The following is a 23060-nucleotide window of genomic DNA, read 5'->3' as shown; positions in this document are numbered from 1 at the left end:
TACAGAACTATACGGCGAGTGAGTCACCTAGATGAACACTCCATCGTATTTAGTTACTATACCTTGCATACTCGAAAAGTCGGTGACCGTATATGAATTTAGGCCTCCAAGTTCCAGTACTACATTTATACTCGAGAAAGAAAACACAACCGTGAAGAACCCACGCACACCGGCAATTTCACAAAATCAACCCTTTGATGAAAGTATTGCACGAAATAACCTGAAATAACCTCCTAACGAAACTATTTTAGTCCACTAACCCTTTTGTGTGGCGCAAGCGACACCACACTTCATTGTGTGGCGCCACATATCGTGTTTGTCTAGAGTTGACAAAACATTATGGTAGCTGAGGTGGATGAAGCCTTTGTTGTTGATTCCTAGGTCTTGAGTTCAAACATTATTTTATTTTTATTTTTAATAATTGTGCTACATATTGTAGTATGTTTCAAAACATGGAATCTAATCTCATATTGTTTTTTTTTTAATTTGTCATATTTTTCCCTTCGAAGGCGCCAAAAATATTAATAAAATAATGTAATCCACTTTAATTCACAATTATTTTCCTGCAAAAAAGTTTCTTGTGTACACTCATATAGGAAAGACAGTAGAATGTTTGACATGAAGCTGAATAATGTTTGAACTCAAGACTTGGGATTTAATAGTAAACGCTTCATCTAACTGAGCTATCATAGTGTTCTATCAACTTAAAACAAACACTATGTATAAAGACAAACACTATGTATAAAGGGTAATGTGATGCCTTTGACGCCACACATGCTTTCTACATTGACAGTTGCAGGCCACGCAAACACATACACGTCATATAGGTGATGTGGCTGATCGTCGATCGCATGAAATGCGGCGCCGCTTGTATAGACACCAAACGGGGCTTTTTTTTATGTTCAATACCCGTTTAGTTTTAGGGGGTTCTATATCTCTAATCGAATAAATTGACTTCGTATTGACATTTTACTGGCAGCTATCTCCATAGCTGCTCTAGCTATAGTTTCGGATACTCCCCCCATTTCATAAAGTATACGACCTGGTTTAACAATGGCTACCCAATATTCGGGGGACCTCTTTCCTGAGCCCATACGTGTTTTTGTGGATCTTAGTGTAACTGGTTTGTCGGGAAATATACGTACCCATATTTTTCCACCACGACGTGCATATCGTGTTATTGCTCTTCGTCCTGTCCACGCATAAATGTTAGTGGACTAAGTTTCGTTGGAGGTTATTTTGTGCAATATTTCCAAAAAAAAAAGGATATTTTTTGTGAAAATCGTCACGCACACCATGGCCAGGACGTAGGGACCATACGTCATAGGCAAGCAACACGGAGAGGCCAAAGGCATGGCGACACGATAGCGGGCCAAAGGGGCAGGACAGGAGGGCTCGCGAGGAGCAGAGTCCATCGCAAGCACAGAACCGCCACCGCCGACATAAATTACCAGCAGATCGCCTCGGCTCCACACCGCCTCGGAAAGAAGCAAACAGAAAAAAGGTCTCTCTCGGCCCCCCTCCCCAGCCTGCCCCGCGCCGTCCCCAAGTTCCCTCCCAGGGCACAGATGGCGGCCGCATTTGCGGTGAGCGGGTCTCTGCGGGGGCCCTTATTCACGACGGCCGGCCTCTCCGGGCAGAGCCCTCAAAGTAGACGCTTCTGCGACCATCCTGCGCCGCGGATTCCACTTCCGTCGATGGGCACCGACCAAAGGCAAGGGAAGCTCAAGGCCAAGGTAAAGAGCGAGTAGCGTGACAGATGTTACTGATATCAAGACTAGTTTCAGTTTTAGTTACTCCCCCCCAGATGCGATTTATCGATGACATTGTCTTTAATCAACGAAAAAACTGATTGGTAAATATAATCATGACATTGTTTTTTAATCCACCTGAGTGAATTTATTGATGCCATGTTCAACCATTACAGATGGACACAGATTTTATCTGCCAGCTTGGTCCAGCCATGTACACCGACATTCTCAACAGGGAGCGTTTACGTTATCCAGTGGTACTTCCTGTATCTTATTATATTGTCTTCTATCCTCTTGTTTCACATTGAACTTAAAAAAAATATGCTTCAGATCTGCTACAAAAAAGAAAAAAAACATACAATGACTATTACTCTGAAATGTGTGCCGAACATCAAGTTAGTATTAAGTAAGTAAACCAGGAGTCTTGTGCGTCGATCTTGCACTTATATACAGCAAGGCTAGGGGCTTCTGAAGCAGTATTTATGGTCAATCATGATCCGTTTATATGCATACCAAGTTATGCATGCTATGTAATTTTTCACTACTGGCGAGGATAACTATCAAGCTTAGTTATTCCCAGAACTACAGTTCGCTGTGTACAAAAGTAAATGGTCTTATGCATACGTTTCTAGAGAATGGGGGGCCTTAGCGTCATAACAATCTACCGTGTCTTGAAGATTCCACATTCGTCGGCACTACCTGAATGTGTAGGTGAGAAAGTGTGTGTAGGCATTAAGCTGTTGCCTTAGTCAGTCCCCTTTGAACTGCTGCATATTATACTTGCAGTAACAATATTAACCTAGTTTTATGTTTTCTATATTTTGATCACTGCCTGTTTCTTCTGTGTATGTCTTCGGCAAATAAATCAATATGTTGCAAGTTAAAAGCACAATATTATGTATAGCCTCCCATATCTGTTGATCAATATGCGACTGTTTACCGTTGTGCGTATTTTGGCGAAATTGTGCATTTTTAGTGTCGCTGTTTAAAGTTCAGTGACATCAAACATATATCGTGGAAGTGCGTATACTTTGTTAGTCTCTTCTGTTAAAGACAAATAAGTCCTCTACTTGTCTTGTTATTGACTGCTGGAAACATTGAAGTTCTTTTGTCAGAGTAATAAGGCTAATCATAACTATTTCATAAATTTCAAGTCGGAGAGAAAGAAGCTGGTGGTTGCAGATCAGGGTAAGCAGCGCCCGAAGGCTCTTCAGAAGCGTGCTAGAGATTTAGCAGATGGGCTGTTAGAGTATATTTGTTCGGAGAATGAGAACTACAAATACGTCTTAATTGCCACCAAAGAGAATGCCAATATGCTTACAAAGGAGGTTATCTCTCTCTCCCTCTCTCTCTCATACTGAAATATTTAGAAGTGCATTTCATGTTATCTGATAACACTTAATCATTTTATTGGATATTACTTGTTCCTTTTCATACATGTTAAGCTCAAATTTGATCTTCCTGCAATTTTTTAGTAGTATGCAGAAGTGACTAAGAAAGAAGAATTTGAAGTTACTGTATAAGTAGATATATTTAATGATTCAGGTGTCTACATAACACCGTCACAATACCAAAAGCATGTGAATGCCCTTTTTTTCTTCTTCGAGAAAACACAAAGCTTGCGTTTTAATATTTTGAAAAATGGGAGAAAATTTACAAGCCTAAAGCAAGTCTAAACAGAGACACACGCACACACACACACATCATCAGCACGATGGTGGAAATTAATGAACATCCTAGGATGCAGGCAGTCAAATACGTTGTTTATTCTTGCATTGTTCAGTAATTAAGTCTTAATAGTAAATATGATCCTTTAGGTCACAGAAAATTTTACTGTTGATTTTTTCCCTAATGGGACGATGTGTTCTTAACGGGGATGCAACTGTGTGTCGACATATCTTTTTTGGCGGTTGTCGTACATGGTGCTATTAGGGACATTGGTGTGTCCACGTCAGAAAGACCTGTTCCATGCCTTAACGCCACAGACACTGCATGAATCTCCGCTTGCCTCTTTGCTTAATAGACCCGCAACACATGTAATTTTGAGTTAATCATTCTACAACAGTTCTTCCCACATATGCTTCTAATTAATCAACTTTTTAGCAGAGTGAGTGACTAGATGCACATCGAAAAATAAGAAATGCACGACAGATCTTCCGCAGAGAGAAAATTAAACCATTTTTGTCACTGTTTGTACTTGTGACCTAAGCTTGACTTTGTAAGACAAATATCTATGCCTCCATGTAATGGTGATGCAAAACAAATCTGATACTTTTCATTAGAAACACTTCATAGCATGCCCTGGGAGCATCACTTGAACTCTCTCCAAACACCATCTCAGCTAAATGAGTTATTTGGAGTCTATCTTCATATCTGAAGAAAAAGTAGAAATTACACACCATCTCTGTAGACAACCCTTTCTTTGTTTATGGGTTAAGGATCTACTAACAGTGGGCACATAATATTAGTTAAACCTGCAAAATGCACTCCTTTGAACAAATAAAGCTAGACCAAGTCACAAAATGTTACACATATACCAGACTGAATGCAGAAATATAATGACAGGTACGCTAGTAATGTTTGTTACTGATCGATTAGCGGCTCGTTGCTGGTGAGATCACGGCGGAATGACAATCAGTCATACCAAAAGTAGTAGTAACTTGTCTGATTTTTTCTACCCTTTAAATGTACAACTAAATTCCTCAAGCAGTTCTATTAGTGTCCGCAGAGCTTCCTTCTAAAGGCCCTACAAGCCAGCTGTTCATTCCCTCAGTTTTTTCTACCTGAAACTTGGCCCAGTCATCTCTAATGAAATGCAATGCATTATAACCAATGTTAGTCTTCGCGACTGCTTAATTTGCCATAAAATATGTATTCCTTCAATCTCGAGCTCAGGATCATCAGCTTACTTTTCAATGAATACAGATGATCAGTAAACATCAAAAGAGGGTCAAGTACCACCATTTCCTTATTGCTATCTCATTGCAACACCGCAGTCTCCCAGCCTGTAGTTTGTCCCGCAAACATAGCATCTGCCTCGGTGATTAGTAATGCGCAGTGTAGTAATCGTCAATGCATCCGGATTGACAGAACTTGACACTATGCACATACACAAAAGGTCTGGATTTGTTGAAACGCACCACCCACATTCCCATGCTCACGTCTTCCTTTTTGAAAAGCTGCACAGAAAGCAAATGTGAATTAGATCCCAATCAGTATTTATGCTCAGGTTTTCTTTTTCTGAACCAAGTTGAAGTTATCCTATGCTAGGAAATCTACAGTGAGTCTTCTATTGGCGTATTTAGGAGTGCTTCATGAGGATCTCAAAGATGATTTGATAAGGTTCCAAATTATTTTGAAAGTATGCAAATTGGTTGACCCCTAAATTTAAATAATATATGCAGGCCAGAAGCAATCATCTAATCTGTCTTATAATGAGTTCTCTGTTGCTCCACTAACTTTTGGTAGTAGTTTAATATCTTTTGTTCACACTCTGTAATTTTTCAGGGTTTTATATCTTCTTATGACCGAGATGAAATATTGGATGGTCTTGAAAGGATTAAAAAAGACATTGAAGATGGAAGATTTCAGTGGAGCAACAATAAAGATCTAAGGACTAATATTATCGATAAACTAATTGATATAGTTGGAAGACCGGCCAAGAGGCTGGATATAGCGATTAGTCATTATGTTCAACTGCTAAGAGTCCTCCAGTTATGGTGCCATGATTCCATTGATGAAGTTATTTCTCAAATTAAAGAACTCCAGGTTTACTCATGCTCGTAGCTTATTTTTGCTATAAACGTGTTGTTTTTCTACAGAAAATTGGTTGCAGTAAAATCTGTGACTTTCTTTTTATTTGACATTACAGCATGAGTTCATTAATTCCATTTGGTTAGTGATGCTTATCTGGGAAGGTGTAGTCAAACAATTTTACAGACTGCCAATAAGGCAATAACTGGAGTGGTTACAACATTCACATAGTATGGCATTTATATTTTGGTGTGAGAATGTTTTTCTGGCTACTTCATAGCAGTTGATCAAACTCACGTGCATATTTGGACTATTTCTAAATTTTTACGGGTATACTAGAATGCTATAGGTTGTGGGGATATTCACATCAGTTTGCACTTTTCACAATGTACTGAATTGTTTGTTCCATTTTTGTTAAACTAGCTGGCCAGCCTTGTCCCTTGGTAAATGGGGTTAGCCATTTTATGTGGGATGGTGGCAAGCTGGAATAGTTGGGCGGCCTACTGAGTGTAGCGCAAATAATTAGCCTTGGTACAGGAAGCAAAGCGGAATTGTATTGCTTTATCAGTTTGTTGAGAAATTGAACCTCAACTGATAGATGTTATTTGAGATGCAGTCGACTTGTTGCTTATTTGTTACTTACCACACTAGAAGTTATATGTTCAGCTCTACTGACATGAATGGCCCCATCCAACTTGGGTACATTATCTATGTTCCAGATTGAGCTTATTTTGCTAGCAATCAGAAATGGGGGATTGGTCCTCCCTTCCATATGGAGGCGTGCAAACTGGATTCTACTTGGTGATGTGGTCTTATCACAACTTGAGCAGGTAATATCTTATGGATTGTCAGATCCATTTGAAAGTTATATACTCGTACTGTAACATAAAACAAGGTCTTTTTGCTCCTGAGCAACACCCTTCACGTGTACATGTTGGAATACACTAAGAATCTGCCAAAGTTCGTGCTTAAAAGGTGTTTTAATTTTAATTTTCACAAAACACGAAAAAGATAGTTGATGAGCTAAAATATAAAAGTAGCAAACTGTAATGCTATTAATATTTTTAAATTTAACTCGCGAAAATCACCCTTTTTCCACAAAGTAAAAACAGTTGCACATAGTATATTGCAATACTACATATGTTCTTTTTCTGGGTGTTTTTTGTAATGCATTTTCCCTCCCGTGCTGGAAAGCCAAAAGCAGTTGACAAATCTACAGCACTCTTGATTAGGAATTTAATCGTGTTGACCCACATGGTTTTTATTCATTCATGTAAGTCCATATATGGGTGATGTATATTATCAACAGATTTGAAGTAGAACTGCTTATATCAGTGCTTAAGTAGCAATTGTACTAAATGTTGGCATATTAATGTATGTGCCTCCTGTAGTCCCGCTCTCAGTACTATTTTTTGGATATGTATTCTATGCTACTGTATTCTTTGAAGTACGATGCATCTCTGACAAAGGAACCTTGCCACGTCACATGACCCATTCTCCGTCATGTTCAACTCACAAGTTCGTCATATCTATAAGTTATGTACTGCACACATAAATTGCCTGACATGCATATCTCCCATGTCATACCTAACATGCATATCTCCCATGGCATGAATATTTGCTACTCTGATAACACTATTTATTTAATTTGTGTAAACAGCTTGACATGGGTGTCTCTCAGCTTGTTAGTTGCAAAAACAAGATGGACTCTACACTAGAAACAACTTTTCCTTCAAACAGCACATACGGTTCTATGAACAGGTTTAACTATTTTGCTTGACTTTTCAATTTCTTTATTGATCCCTCCTATTTCTCTCCTACGGAATGTTGGCCGTAGTTCCAATTGCTCTTGTATATTTTGCGTTAATTTACTATGTCCTTGTTGGCCTTTTAAATGAATTAAGATGACTCGGTTTGATTTCGATTTCTTTTAGTTTTGTATATGTTCCAACTTATATATTGTCTGCTATATTTTCATTATAAGGACATAATATTAGTCAAATATTGTATGCCAGAAATGTACGTCAGCTAGTCTGTGGTTTAATGTGTTCTATACTCTACTTAAAGTGATTTTGTCAATTCATAATGACTTACGATAGGTGCAGCTGATCATTACTACTGTGATAGATATTTTTGAGGAAAAGGCAGACACTCTGCCATTCGATTAGATAGGAAGTAAAGGTGCTATGTACAGAACAAATAGTCCCCAGGGGCGAAGAATCACGGCACTGCTTGGCTGGGCTTAGCTTCCTTAGAGAATGCTTCATAAGTTTGACTTGAGAAGCTGGGAGAGGTAGGGTAAAGTTTGTAACTGTTAAACAGGTGTGCCCTTTTCTAGATCTCTTCGAGCTGAACTCTAGGAGGACTTTTCTACTATTTTCTTTGAAGCTATTGGATAAAGCGCAAGCTCTCCTGGTAGAACCAACAGCTCTACCGGGCCTAGGGCGTAGTTTGTAGGGGAAGGAGGGAGAGGTGTGCGGACGAGGCGGCGGACGCCGGCGGCTGGGCGCGGAGAAGAGGAAGGCGGCGGCTAGGTTTGGGAGACCGACTCCTCAGGGAGTCGGCAATAATGAATCTGATTATTGCTTGATTGTTTTGCATCGTTACATCTGATATATAAAGAGCTAAACCCTAAACTGATAATGGGCTAAGCCCCTAGTTGGGCCCATGGTTGGGCCCCCTCCTAACATAACCAATACCGGTCATAACATCTCTCCCCGCCTGTGCAAACAGCTCGTCCTCGAGCTGGTAGTCGGGGTAGTGCTGGCTGAACTCCTCGCGCTTCTCCCAAGTAGCCTCCTCCTCCGGAAGGCCTTCCCACTGCACCAGCAAGTACCAAATGCCACGACGGAGCTGAGCACGTAACACCTTCGCCGGACTCGGAAGAAGACGACCATCGGCGATGGGCGGTAACGCTGGCGGCGCTGCCGGCGGCTCCCCACGGTAAGGCTTCAGCAGACCCACATGAAAGACATCATGGATGCGGGAACCCTCTGGCAGCTGAAGGCGATATGCAAGTGTGCCCACGCGCTCCAAGATGACGAAGGGGCCAGCGTAGCGAGGTCCAAGCTTGCGCCTCGCACGCGGGTCGAGGGACTGGGTGGAGCGATGAAGAAGGCGCAGCCACACCCAGTCGCCCACCGCATAGGCCACCTCGCGATGACGACCGTCGTAGTAGTTCTTGGCGAGCTGCTGAGCCTGAACGAGACATTGCCGCACCTCAGCAAGAATCTCGTCGCGGTTGCGGAGAAGCTCCCCCGCAGCCTCCGTCCGGGCAGTCGCTGGATCGACCGGCAAGATAGGCGGTGGAAGCCGACCGTAGACCACCTCAAATGGCGTGGCACGCAGGGCGGAATGGTAGGAGGTGTTGTAGCAATATTCCGCCCAAGCGAGCCAATCCACCCATGCGCGAGGACGATCACCTGTAACACAGCGTAAGTACATGGCGATCACTTTGTTAACCACCTCGGACTGGCCGTCCGTCTGAGGATGGAATGCCGTGCTGAAACGGAGCTTCACGCCCGCCATCCGGAAAAGGTCACGCCAGACGTGCCCCGTGAACACCGGATCCCGATCACTGACGATCGACGTGGGGAAACCATGGAGGCGAACGATGCCGTCGAAGAAGGCACGAGCAACGGACGCGGCGGTGTACGGGTGTCCAAGCGCGATGAAGTGTGCATACTTGGAGAAGCGGTCGACCATCGTGAGGATGACGGACTTGCCGCCCACCTTGGGGAGGCCCTCAATGAAGTCCATGGAGATGTCGGCCCAGACCTGGGAGGGCACCTCCAACGGCTGCAGCATCCCTGCCGGTCGCAGCGTCTCCGTCTTGTTGCGCTGGCATATCTCGCAAGAGCGCACCTAGTCCTGAACCAAGGCCCGATCCCCAGGGATGTAGAAGTCGGCGCGGAGACGGTGAAGGGTCTTCTGGACACCCTCATGGCCAGACGAGTGGGCCAGCAGGAGCACCTGGTGTCGCAGATCATCGTGGTCGGGCACAAAGATCCGGCGCCCGTGCAAGAGTAGCCCTTCCGCCAAACGCCATGGTGCCTCCAACTCGCCCGCCTCCAGCTGCTGCCGTAGAAGCTGGGCGTCAGGCGCTGCCGCAGTAGCCTGGCGGATGGTGTCGAAGAGGGCGAAGGAGGGGCCCGAACGGATGCACAATGCCATCCCCTCAGGTGCGCCGTCCACGTCGACAGCATCGCGGCGAGAGAGAGCATCGGCGACGGTATTGAGGCGCCCCGGCCGGTACTCGACGGTGAAATCAAAGCCGAACAGCTTGCTGATCCACTTATGCTGCGGAACGGTCGAGAGCCTCTGATCCAACAAGTACTTGAGGCTGTAATGGTCCGTGCGAATCTGGAACGAGCGCCCCCAAAGGCAGGGACACCAATGGCGCACAGCCTGCACCAAGCCAATGAGCTCCTGCTCGTACGCCGCCAGCTTGAGATGGCGCGCGGCGAAGGGCCTGCTGAAGTAGGCAAGCGGCCCATCGCCCTGGTGAAGCACGGCACCGAACCCCACGCTGGAGGCGTCGCAGTCGACGATGAACAACCGCGCGAAGTCCGGCATCTGGAGAACGGGGCCCGTCGTGAGGGCCCTATTCAGGGCCTCGAACGCGGCGGTGGCCTCGTCATCCCAGGCGAAGGCATCGCGGCGCAGAAGCCTCGTGAGAGGTGTCGCGATTATGCCGAAGTCCCGGATGAATTTCCGGTAATATCCGGCGAGACCCAGGAAGCCGCGGAGAGCGCGTGGCGAAAGAGGAGGCGGCCACGCCGCGACGGCCGCCACCTTGTCAGCGTCCATGGCTACCCCCTCGGCGGAGATTACGTGGCCGAGATAGGCGACCGATGTCGTCCCGAACGAGCACTTCGAGCGCTTAAGGTGAAGATGATGCGCGCGAAGCTCGTTGAAGACGATGGCGACGTGTTGTAGATGCTCCGCCCACGAGGTGCTGTAGATCAAAATATCGTCAAAGAAAATGAGCACAAACCGACGTAAATAGGGGCGGAGAACATCGTTCATCAGGGCCTGGAATGTTGCTGGCGCGTTGGTGAGGCCGAAGGGCATCACCACGAACTCGAAGTGGCCATGATGGGTCCGGAACGCCATCTTGGCGATGTCGTCCGGGTGCATGCGCACCTGGTGGTAGCCCGACCGTAAGTCGAGCTTGGTGAAGAAGCGAGCCCCATGGAGCTCATCGAAGAGCTCGTCGACCACCGGGATGGGGAACTTGTCCTTCAGTGTGAGCGCGTTGAGGGCGCGGTAGTCGATGCAGAAGCGCCATGTACCATCCGTTTTGCGAACGAGAAGCACCGGCGCCGAGAATGGCGACGTAGAGATCCGGATGACGCCCGCGGCGAGCATGAGGGCGCACTGTCGCTCGAGCTCGTCCTTCTGCAGCTGGGGTAGCGGTAAGGCCGCACGGCCACCGGTGCCGTGTCCGGGGCGAGGTGGATACGGTGATCGTACACCCGGGTAGGCGGAAGGCCTTGCGGCTCGTCGAAAAGGTCGCCGTGCTGCTGCAGAAGGTGGGCCAACAGAGGGTGCTCGGAGTCGATGTCGACCGTGGTGAGCTGGAGCTGCGGGGCCGGGGCGGCGCCCCCAATGCCCGTCCAACAGACGTGGCGGCCCTGGCGCCAGAAAGTCATCGTCAAGGCGGCGAAGTCCCACAGTATGGGACCGAGGGGCCGCAAGAAGTCCACGCCGAGGATGAAGTTGAAACAGCCCAAGTCGATGCCGGCGCACGCGATGGTGAAGTGCTCGTTGCCGATGGAGAGCGGCACCTGCTGCGCCACGCCATGATAGCGAAGGCGGTCGCCGTTGGCCACGGTGACGCGGAGGTGATCGCCGCCCGTCGGCTGGAGGCCCAAACGACGCATGGTGGCCTCCGGCAGGAAGTTATGTGTGGAGCCGGTGTCGAGGAGGGCCACCAGTTGCTCGCCGTGTATCGTCACTGGCAGGAGCATCGTCTGCTCGTTGCGGATGCCTGCCAACGCATGGAGCGAGACCACGCACGCCGTGGCTGGTGCGGCATCGAGGGCGGTGTCCGTCGCTGTGTCGACGCCTGTGTCCGCGTCGCCGTCGTCTACCGTCTCCAAGTAGAAGAGGCGCGGGCAGACGTGACCCGGCGCGTAGGGCTCGTCGCAGTTAAAGCACAAGCCGAGGCGACGACGCTCCAACTGCTCCGCCGGGGTGAGGCGCCGAAAGGTACGCTGCATCGCTGCGGGGGCGGCCGGTGCTGGCCGCGTGGCCGGCGCTGCGGCCGGCGGGGGGCGGGCGGGTGGCCGGGCCCCGCGACTCGGGGGAGGCGGCGGCAGCGCCTGGGCTCGACGCTCGTACGCCCGAGCGTAGTGCATCGCCGTCTGCAGGTCGCGGGGGGCCTGGAGTTCCACGTCCACCCGTATGTGATCCGGGAGTCCGCCGACGAAGAGGTCCGCGTGGTGTTGCCCCGTGACACCCGGAGCGTGGCAGGCGAGTGCCTGAAAGCGATCGGCGAAGTCCTGCACCGTGGACGTGAAGGGGAGGCGCCCCAGCTCCGCGAGGCGGCTCCCACGAAACGGCGGACCGAAGCGAAGGAGGCAGAGCTCCCGAAAACGGTCCCAGGGAGGCATGCCGCCCTCGTCTTGCTCGAGGGAGTAGTACCACGTCTGGGCGGCGCCCCGGAGGTGATAGGAGGCAAGCCAGGTGCGATCCGATGCCAGGGTGCGCTGCCCGCGGAAGAACTGCTCGCACTGGCTAAGCCAGTTCAGGGGTCCTCCGACCCATCGTAGGTGGCGAAGTCGACCTTGGTGTAGCGGGGTGGTGGCTGGGTCACCCCGCCGGGGCCGTGCGCGTCGGGCGCGCCTCATAGGGGTGTGCATACCCCCCAGGGGCGGTGCCCGGGAGGGAGGGCATCGGCGGCTCGGCAGCGGTGGTGTAGACCGGCTGAGTCGACGACGCGGTGAGCCATGCCGGCAGCGGAGACGGCGACGGGGGAAAGCGGATCTGGTGGATGGGGACGCCCCCCGTTGCTGCGGTGCTTGGGCTGGCGGGGGCGGACGGTGGCCACTGCGGCCAGGGCTGGGCCGGCGCCGGCGGAGGCTGTAGTGGAACGCCCGTGAAGGGTGAAACCCCAGGTGCTGGTGCCGGCACGGAGAAGATGGCCGGCTGCGGCGGCGTCGGGGCCCCCTGGGAACCGATCAAGTAGAGGCGGATGCCTTGAACCGCGGTGACGAGGTCGTTGACGACCCCGCTCATTTGCTCGGGCGTGTAGATGACGGGCGCCGGCGCGGCGGAGCCCGCCGTCGTGGCGGCTGCTGGAGAAGCCGCCGTGGTGGCGGCGGCCGAAGGAACGGGCGGAGGCGCGGACGACGTGGTGGTGGGCGGCGGAGAAGACATGATCGCAGCCGAGCTAGCTGATACCAAATTGGTAGAACCAACAGCTCTACCGGGCCTAGGGCGTAGTTTGTAGGGGAAGGAGGGAGAGGTGTGCGGACGAGGCGGCGGACGCCGGCGGCTGGGCGCCGTCGTGCGCGCGGAGAAGAGGAAGGCGGCGGCTAGGTTTGGGAGACCGACTCCTCAGGGAGTCGGCAATAATGAATCTGATTATTGCTTGATTGTTTTGCATCGTTACATCTGATATATAAAGAGCTAAATCCTAAACTGATAATGGGCTAAGCCCCTAGTTGGGCCCATGGTTGGGCCCCCTCCTAACATAACCAATACCGGTCATAACATCTCCGTTCTCTCATACAGTCCTAAGCCATGTAATGTGTGCCTTTTGTATTGCCTGTTGGAGTTTTGTAGTGATTGATGCATTGAATTACTGATATAGTGGTTCTCTATTTTTTAGGTTTTTGTCAGATTCAATGGTATTGATTTCCATAATATATTGATACTTCTAATCCCATATGTAAGCCTTCACCTTTGTTTGTACGTAGATATCATTATTTGCAATAGTAATTTCAAAAAATTAGTTCGAAGCTGAGAAACACAAAGATCCAAGAAAGATTGCTTCGGGTTGTGACAGCTTTGTGTTTTTATTTTTTACTGACAGCCTAAATCACCCTGTTCAGTTGAACTGACTAAGCAATTTTCCATGTTTCCTATGGTGTATTTCAATGTTTTTAATGGTTATGTAACTGATATGTTTTAGCTATTATATTTAACTTAACTCAATCTATTTTGATGTGGAATTGTTCCAGCTTATGCAAGGATCCATATAACGTACACAATTCCGTTGTGGATTTTGGAAATTTGATCGTCGGGGATATTTCCCGTGATGTTTCAAATCTTCGATTGGAGCTGAGTTCATGGATGGAGTTGCACTTGTTGACACCAAATGATAAAGTGATTGAAAGTGTCTCTCTTATGGAAAAGCAAATGCTCGATCTAGATAATTGGACAGCCATACAGAGTCCATACTCTATCTACAATCCTGTTGAGGTATAGTAGTAAAAATAACTAAAGTTATTTTGATCATATCTTGTTATGTTGTGCAACTGAAGCAGCTTTATGAAACAGGATAGCAGCAGCCGACTTTTGGTATTATGTAGAAATGTTTTAGAAATACTTAAGGCAGCAAAAGAATTTTCAAAAGAAGCATCTTTTGATCATGAAAAGGCCCGAACCTTCCTTGCACCTAGATGTAATTTTGGTGCTTCGAAACTTGCGGAATTCCATGCAACTAAGGTATATCCATATCCATTACATGCTTAATTCATCTACCACCTTTGTTACTTGCAATTTAGAGCTAGACAAGATAGTTAACTTAAAATGGAGCAAACATTGTACTATTTAGCTTATTTTTGTTGCTGATATCATTAATGGAAAATCATGGATGGATGCATTGTCCTATTTCTGGTTATTAAATGCTAGGTTAGTTTGCACTTCTGCATTAACAGCCGCTTCGAAGTTATTTTCTTTTTCTGTAAATGGATCAAGTTAATCAAATAGTACAAGCATGTAAGAATCATGCGTACCTGTTGCAATAACTTAACCGTATGGATGGAAAAAGAAGATTGGTGGAATGGTTATTGGTAAAAAAAAATTGTTTCCCATTTTATCCCTTGATCATAATATGAATGTTGCTCTGGCTGATAAAAATCCCAGTTTGCTTGGATACCTTTTCTTAAATAGTTCTCTTAACTTCTGCAGGAAATATTACTTTGCACTCTTCTATCTTTTCTTCCTAAAACTTTGTAATTACCAACAGAGTGATTTTATACTGATAGGTGCATATGCTAGAAACTTGATAACAAAATTAAGCTTGTATGTGCGAAATTTTGATCGTCTTTTGTTATCTTCTTAGAGCAGTATTTCAATGATCCTTCTTTCTACCATGCCACTTTTTTGTAGGGTTTCAGCAGTTCTCTTAGCATTTAGATTATTGCATTTAACCATTTACATACTTTATGAATAAATAATCTTTGTTCTGTCATTGACACATGTCTGTTCTTTTCAGGATCTAGTGGGTCAGAAGAGATATCAAGGAGGCAGTGCTATTGAGAAGCAAAATTTCAAATGTCATAGTGATGATACAATGAGAAAATTGCTGGCTTGGTCTCGACGCCTTCAGTACGACCAAAATTAATAATTTTGATCTTTACCTGAACCAAAAAAAAAAAAACTAGACATGAATATTATTTCTTTAGGAAATCAAGGGACCGTCCTTGTGGCCCTGTAGCATGTGATGTACATGACAATTTAGCAATAATTGGTTTATTATGTGAAGAAAGTATTCCGTTCTTTTTATCGTATGGCACTATGCCCTTCTGGTGCGGCACAACCCTATACACGTGCAACACGCACATATGTCATCTTGGTCTGATTTATTTTTAAAAGTTGCTAACCTGATTGGCCTTTCTGACAAGATCCTTGGACCTACATGTATCATAGTGGCATGTTTGAACATTTTCTTGGATTTTAAAAGTTTTTTCAGCGATTTAATTGTCTACCTGGGGAGCCAAAACGATGCTCCCGGTATTGACTAAACACTGATTAACCAAAGCTTTCTACTACCTCCAATCCAAATTAGTTGTCGCAGGTTCAATTAATTTAGACATATTTTAGACAACATTGCCATGGCCTTGCGAGAGGAGATGAGGAGACCAGCCATACCCTGAACTGAAAAGGTGTGAGGAAAAAACGCTTCGTCCTCGTCCTCGGGTCGCCCCCCCGCGGGCGATTCCAGGACGCCACCGTAGCTCCTCCTCCACCCCCTTCCCTCCGCCCTCCCCCGTCGCCGCCGCCGGCGGAAGCCGTCGGGCAAAGCCCGGACGGTGCCGGCGGCGGGGGCCCTTCTCTACCCGGCGCGTTCCTCTCCAGGCGGGGCTGGCGGGCAGGCGGCGGTGCACCTGTGTCGACGAGGTTCCGGCGGCGGCGCGTCCCTCGGGCGGCGTGGCGGCGGGTGGCGACGAGGCGGCGGCGCGGCTGCTTGGCCGCGGGACGGCGCGGGGGCTTGGGACGGCGCCTGCCTGGCCCAGATCTGGGCCCTTCGGGCCCCATCTGGGTCCGGGCGGGCCGGCTCCCTTCCCGGCGGTGTTCCTCGTGACGGACGGAGGGGCGGCCAGCGTGGGGGATAGCGCTGCCGGCGGCACGTACGCTGCAGCGCGGAGACCGGATCTTCACGAGCCCGCTCGGGCTCGGCCGGGCCAGCTGGGCCTGGTGTGATCTGGTCAACGCGTCAGGTCGGTGTCCGCAGGCGGCGGTGGAGGCGGTTCCCTCAGACGTGGCTGTTGTCGTGCTGCCTCTCGCTCCCGGATGGCCCGTCTTGTTCCTGATGTCCCCAGTTCGTTGGTCACGGTGAGACGGCGGTGGTGCTTGCAAGGCCGTGGTGGCGTGAGGTGGTGGGCGGCGAGTGTGGTGGAGCACGATGGAGCGTCCAAGGGCGGGACTACGAGGGTCGGGAGAAATCCCTGTCGGTTTCGCCGACACCGACGCGGTGACGCCCGCGGGCGCCACCCTTCCTTCTTGAAGGGCGTTGGGTGAAGCCATGTTTCCCTGTCCTTGCGCGTACCGGGGGAAACCCTAGGATCACTCCGGGCAGCAGCGTCGTCATCGTCGCATCCCTTCTTGAAGGTGTTGCTTGGTACGCGGAGCTTCCATGTGCTAGGCTTGTGGTGGATATTCTCCGGCGGGCGCAGCGGTTGCGAGGCATCTCCGTTTTCGTCAATCCGACCTTTTTCGGCATTAGTTTCTCTTGTCTTTCTTTTGTGTTTTCTTTTGGGCGTGCTTGTGCTGTTTGCCCCAGCCATGGATCCTATGCTGTATCGGTCTTGTGCTATATTAATATAGCGGGGCGAAAGCCTATTTCGAGGAGAGGAGATGAGGAAGATCTCGAGTCTGTTTTTCAGGCTGGGACACACTAACGAAGAAGGCGGGTATTTGAGTGCTGGTTTGAGATGATATGTTTCAGAGTGGAAATTTGTCCCATATTGAAGCTGAAGTACTATGTTGCTTTGAACGATTAAATCATTTGGTCAATCTGCACAATGGCCGGCAACACTATAGTCCGATTGCCTGCGTGCTGTACGGATGATCTCAAGTCAGAACCAACCAGGACAGATGGGAATGCTGGAGCTTATACGTTGAAGCCTAGTAGTTGGGAAAAGTCTGTCATCTCATTGGGATGAAGAAGGTGGAGCATGTAGTTGACAAAAGTCTGCGATCTCATTGGGATCAAGAGGGCGGAGCATGTGAGCAACGGATCGAGTCATGTCTTAGCGCAATTGGGCGAATTGGTTGTTTATATAAACGCAACCCCGATCAATGTGTCGAGCTTGGCTGCAAAACAATTATAAGATGTTTAGACCATCTTCAGTTGCGTCCCCAAAGCCGTCCTCAAACGGCTCTGAATCAAACGTTTGTGGACGTGTTTTCTTCGTGTCGTGTTTGGGGGACGCCGCTCCCCAGCCGCGTCCCCCAAACGCCACCCCCAAAACTTTAAAATACTTTATTTTTTTATTTCAATAGATATAAGAAATTTGTAGGTAATATTCAAAGCGGTGCAACATAAACAAACTACATATAAAAACTTCGAAAAAACATAAAAAAATTACATATAAAAACGTTGAATTTTTTTTAAACTACTTCTTTTTCTTTGATGATCCCGCCTCGTCGTCCTCACGGTGGCGCTTCATGCTCGTCACCTCTTCCGAAGAGCTGGTGTCGTTCGACGCGTCGGAGGAACTTGTATCCTCATCATCGACGGTGCTCGCGGGCCGCGCCTTCTCCTGGGCGGTCGCCGCCTCCTCAGCCTCTTCGTGCTCCTCCTCGTCGGCCTCCCATTCCTCCTCGATGTCCGGCAGCGGGGAACCATCGCTGCTAGGCGTTGCAACTTTGTCCCAGCAATGGCGCCATCCAGGTGGCTTCCCCTCGCCGTCGGTGTCTGATGGCAGCTGAGAGAGGTCGCTCATTGTGAGAGAGGAGAGGAGAGATGAATGGCGCCGGCCGGTTGTAGATCGGAAAGCGTATACGTAGGGGTCTATCAAAGAGAGTGACAGTTGCTCTTCCGCGAAGTTCGTGCGTCGATCGACGCGGTTGCCACTGCGACGGTTTCTCTTCCCGGCAAGTGCACCGTCACTAGGTAGGTGGCGGTTGACCGTACGTTCTTGAGTCGCTGACGTGTCGGGTCCGCCACTCCCCGTCTCGCATTTCGTTGTGTTCGGCGTGCCCGGAACATCCCCTGTGTAGCGGGGACGGGCTTGAGACGCCGGACACACTGTATTGTGCCACGCCGAACGGAAAGGACCTTTGGAGCACACGGTTTGAAATGATTTTTTATCCGACGCGTCCTAAATCCTTTTGGGGATGTGGCTGGAGAGGCTCTTATGCCTAACTAATAAAGCTCATGGTTCTTGTGGGAAAAGAGGTTTATGTTCTTTCGGAGTCAACAGGTAAAGAATTATGTGGAAAAGAAAAACCTTAGGTGCATTGTAGACAAATAAACGATTACATTTGACATGAATTTGGATTCCAATTGTGGTGACCAAGATTGTAAAAAAAAAAAAACTTTTGGCGAGAAGCTGCCGCCAAAGATGCATTTGCCAGCCAACAGGTCGGCGACGTCAGCCACCATCTGGAAACGAAATGTGGAAGAGCAGCGGTAGGAAGCACGGAGGAGTCCAGCCCAACCCAAGCAGCTCTGCAAAGTTAACGTTCAAAACCAAGAAAGAAGATTGGTGAGACCACAGGCGTATGGGAAAAGTGAGGGTACTTCGGTCATTTACTAACCCACGAGCCACAGGCGTGTGCTGCCTGCGTTGCGCTCTGATTTCCCTTCCGGTTCCGCGCCCTCTTGCTCGTCTCGCCACCGCAAAACTCCTCCCTTTTTGCTCCCTTGCTCGTCTCGCCACCGCAAAGCTCCTCCCTTTGCTCCCTCCCTCGACCACTCCGCGCTCCGCCCGGCAACAGGGAACACACGCCGCCTTCCCCACCGAGCAGCACCGAGCGCGTAGGATGTCGAACCCGGCTAGCCCTCCCCGCCGCCTTGTCCTCTTCGACTCCGTCGGCTGCGCGCCGCCGCGGGTGTTGCTGGCACCGGCGGGTGCTCACCTGCCGCCAGGCGTGCGCCCCGTCGTGGCACTGGCCATCGTATCGGACCACCGCCGCGGTGGCTCCCACGCGGGAGCGGCCGGATTCACCACCCTCACGCTCACGGCGGGGGTTGCCGCGCGCGGCCCCTGCCTCGGCCAAGTACAGCCCATCGTCGCGCCCAACTGCAGAACTGGACGTCGTCTCGCCACGGAGTGCCACGGCTTCGCCGATGCCCGCACGTCGGGGGCGCTCGGGCTCGCCCCGCCCTCCTTCGCCGCGCCCGGGACCTACCTCGGCGCCTCCGCCGTCAGGGTCGTCGCGGCCAACCGCGGCGCTGGCCGTCGTCTCGCCACGGAGTGCCACGGCGTCGCCGACGCGGCGCTGTACGTCCGCACGGCTGGGGCTCTCGGGCTAGGCCCGTCCTTCGCCGCGCCCCCGGACCACCACGGCGTCTCCGCCTTCATGGCCGTCGCGCCCAACCTACGCACCGGCCATCGTCGCGCCATCGAGTGCAACGGCGTTGCCGACGCGGTGGGGCACGGCCGCACGGACGGAGGGCTCGGCCTTGGGCTGTCCTTGGCCGCGCCGGGGAACTACCTCGGCGGTTCCACGTTCACCTTCAGCGGCTCCGGCGCAACACGGCTCCGCGGGGTCGCTGTTCGTGCGCTCGATCTGGGTGAAGATGGAGAGGGCGAGGAGGATGTCTCCGACGAGTGCAGGTACATTCTTCTCTCCACGGCGTCGCCGGGGTATATGTAAAATTGATGTCAATGTCTCCCATGAGTGCCTCTTAGTTTTATTGCATTGCACACTGTGAGAAGCTAACCCTTCTTGCCAGTAGTTCAAGTAATGAAGAGACAACAAATGTCTGCATGGACATTTAAGTTTGTTACATCCAATGTTGTTCTAATAAATTGGGTTCCTTTAATTTGGTGATATTAGCAGTTGTGACATCTAACTTGTTGCATCCATCGTTAATAGTATGACGTTCTTATGGATTCGTGACACATGTTATCTACAAAGGAGCTCCTTTTAGTTCCTTTTAACACGATGATCTAATGCAGTTGTTCCAGCTGATCTTAGGGCATCCATCTTGTTAGTATTGTTCTTATGAATTTGATGATACATATTACCATCGTATTGGCATCATAGCCCATCTGTGTTTTCATACCCCTCAAAATGCTAAAACATCTATGCAGGTACCAAGATGCATGCCGACAAATGAAATCCATCCTACACTTAGTGTCTCTAAAAAATAGGATAAAAACAGCAGTTCACCTGGTAAGTTACTCAATCCTATTAGCACACAGTGTATGCTTACAGCGTATATGAAATCACCTGGTTGTTTGTGGTTGTCACAGGGTATTGTACCGTCTGGTCAGAAGGCAAGGTGCATGCTCGATGCCATCGGGCATGTTGATCCCGCGGCGCCGGTGTACCACTGGGTTATCCACAGGTGCCATGCTTGCCTGAAAGAGAACCTTGGTGACAAGCTCTACGAGCACGTGATCAAACCTACACCAAAAGAGGAGAATTTCGAATGGATCGTCAGGAGAGGAAACGAGCTATATCATGAGATCACTCAGCTTATGGTACCCCCTCCCCCTTTTTGACCTTACTCTTTCTTTCTTTTTACATCACATTTGAACTCCAAACCTTTCACTATGAACTAACTCGCGGAAAAACATGACTTTACAAACAATCTTTTGCAGGCTGAAATCTACTATGCAATTCTTCACACAGAAACATGGAGAGCCACTGTCAGAGACCACGCGGCTTACGATTACGCTCCGATCATTCTTAGCGAGGTATATTTCATAATCTCCGCTAATTGGCATGCATAATTTCCTTACATATATTCACTCATAGTCTCTTTCATTGTATAGCTTGCAGGTGTATTAGCCGAGATATGCACGAACATGGACATGACTTGCTTCAAGAGGTTTGTATATTTTTGGATTTATTTTATGTGATTTAAGTGCATGTTATTTGTGTGCTGGTAGCAACGCTGAGTTAGCTAAAACAAAAAATGCAGACTAGTAATGGTTCGCTTACTACAGTGGAACAATAGTTGCTGGTAAAACAGTAGTTATTCGTAAGCCATGTTAATGTTGTATCTCTTATTATAATTTGTTGAAGAATGAGCAGTTGACAAGTTAAGTCACTTGGGATCGTGTTGTTAAACTAAGCTGAAGTTGAAGTAGAACAAAAATGTGTTTTTTCGTTTCATCATCTCTCCTCCCTAAGGCTAGAGCACTCCCATCGAACTGTTATGTGGCATCTCATTTGCCTAGTCTAAAGAAAAGAGCATGGAAGTTCCTGTGTTGTAAGAACTTAGCTATTGGAAACAATATAACTTTCATGAATCAAAAATAGTACTCCGTATCTCATATTGAATAAAGAAGTTTTGATGACGATTTTAGAGGAATTTGCACACCTATCAAGACAGTACGTACTTTAAAATACATGAACAAACTGTAAGAGAATGAAATTTCTAGATTTTTTTTACAAAAACATGACAATCCAAAATATACTACTCCCTCTGGCCCAAATTATTTGGTGCAGCCCAATAGTACATTTGTAGCTACACCAATTAATTTGGGCTGGAGGGGGTATAAAAACATAGTATTTTTAAAACTTATAAACCCTATTCTCTAAAACTAAAGTTTAATTTTTTAAAAATAATTCTAATCATTTTTTTAGTACCCATGCATGAGATTTTCCAAAATGTTCCTTCAATTTTGATGGCAAGAATTGGAGAACATGAGCCACGAGTGGTGAGACTTTTAGGAGGCAGGCCAGCTAAAACAATGGGAATTTAACTAGAGGGTTGAATGGTGGTTGCTAGAAGATGAGTAGAACTTTTTAAATTGCTTGGAATAATATGACGCCTAACTGAAATAAAACTTGGTCTTACCATTCTAAAAGCATACAACGTCCAATTAGCCTTTAGCGGAAAAAAAAACAAAAAAAAACTTTTAAATTGCTTGGTATTACGTAGCTATCTTTTCTAGCTATACACGTGGATGTTTACACGTTGCGGCATGGAAAACGAGAGTGGCAATGACAACAGAGAAGCACTCAACTTGTCTTATTTGTTTGTTGGGTGCATTCAGGCCTGACCCTTGGGTGATCCAGAGGATGGTGGAGAACCATGCACTTGTACTGCTACACCTCGAGGAGGCACTACTTGACTTTGATGAGATTCTCGCGACTGGCGAGCCTATGGATGATGCCAGGACAGCTAGAGAGCTCCGCATGCACTACAACATCCTCTTCGCACAGGATTACACCCCGAAGGTATGACTACCCAACTCATCTAACAACACTCACGCTCATCTAACAACACTCACGCATCCAACTAATGGTCGAGTTGCTAGCTATGGTGTATGCATCTAGTAAATGACCTTTAACCTGAGCTAACTAAATTTATGTGTATGAATCGATGACGGTTTGGCAGGATTATATGTCCGGGCTTGGTTCTACCGACACCAAGGGCATCCTGCTCTTCTTGGATGCACAGAAGATGATGATTCGACAGTTCCGGGGCCAGTGGAACTAAGCCAATGGAACTAGATGAGCGAGAGCATTTAGGTATTTTTGAGTAGCTAGGGATTCCAGACAAAGAATTTGAGATACTATGTTTCATGTCTGATGTTGTATGGAGATTGCATATTGTATCAACATTGCCACTTTCTCGTTTTCCATGATTTATTCGTCGTATAACTTGCTCCCATTTATTTTCTTGTTCTTCACAAGTATGCAAAACTGCTACGCCAAAATATACAATTGTGACAAGTTGGTGAGATTTTCACTAAGAATTTTTTAACCACATTACAAAATTTTCCCGTTCATCGACCAAAAAAGGACTCGTACTAGCATTCATCAGGATAACAACAGGGTAGCGTGCTGCAGACTAGCAGAGCCGAATGCTCAAGGTCAAGGGGCAGCTGCCCAGGGAGATCGCCGTCCCAGTAAAGGTCATCTCCAATGGCATCACACATCTGCCTTATAGTGGATTGGGTTGCTGCCAGA

General features: G+C 48.3%; 1 protein-coding gene and 1 long non-coding RNA gene across 2 annotated transcripts; both read left to right on the top strand.

The window, feature by feature from the left end:
• Positions 1-1378: 1378 nt before the first annotated feature.
• On the top strand, positions 1379-15242 carry LOC127302424 (uncharacterized). The gene is made up of 9 exons (XM_051332885.2): positions 1379-1736; positions 1928-2008; positions 2906-3079; positions 5259-5519; positions 6224-6334; positions 7165-7265; positions 13694-13934; positions 14013-14180; positions 14953-15242. The coding sequence occupies exons 1-9, from the start codon at positions 1569-1571 to the stop codon at positions 15079-15081; spliced, it is 1434 nt and encodes a 477-aa protein (XP_051188845.1). The 5' UTR covers positions 1379-1568; the 3' UTR covers positions 15082-15242.
• Positions 15243-20393: 5151 nt separating this feature from the next.
• Positions 20394-20968, top strand: LOC127298312 (uncharacterized). Its single transcript, XR_011746113.1, has 3 exons — positions 20394-20617; positions 20738-20833; positions 20912-20968. It is a non-coding gene; the product is annotated as an uncharacterized lncRNA (long non-coding RNA).
• Positions 20969-23060: the final 2092 nt, after the last annotated feature.

Source organism: Lolium perenne, chromosome 5 (genome assembly GCF_019359855.2).
Source record: "Lolium perenne isolate Kyuss_39 chromosome 5, Kyuss_2.0, whole genome shotgun sequence".
Lineage (NCBI taxonomy): Eukaryota > Viridiplantae > Streptophyta > Magnoliopsida > Poales > Poaceae > Lolium > Lolium perenne.
Note: the sequence above shows the minus strand (reverse complement) of the source record. Positions and strands in the feature narration are given on the sequence as shown.

Coding starts and splice junctions, on each gene's coding strand:
- LOC127302424 (XM_051332885.2), top strand. CDS start 1,569: ATGGCGGCCGCATTTGCGGTGAGCGGGTCTCTGCGGGGGCCCTTATTC. Junction 3,080..5,258: donor CCAATATGCTTACAAAGGAG/GTTATCTCTCTC, acceptor GTAATTTTTCAG/GGTTTTATATCTTCTTATGA. Junction 13,935..14,012: donor CTATCTACAATCCTGTTGAG/GTATAGTAGTAA, acceptor TTTATGAAACAG/GATAGCAGCAGCCGACTTTT.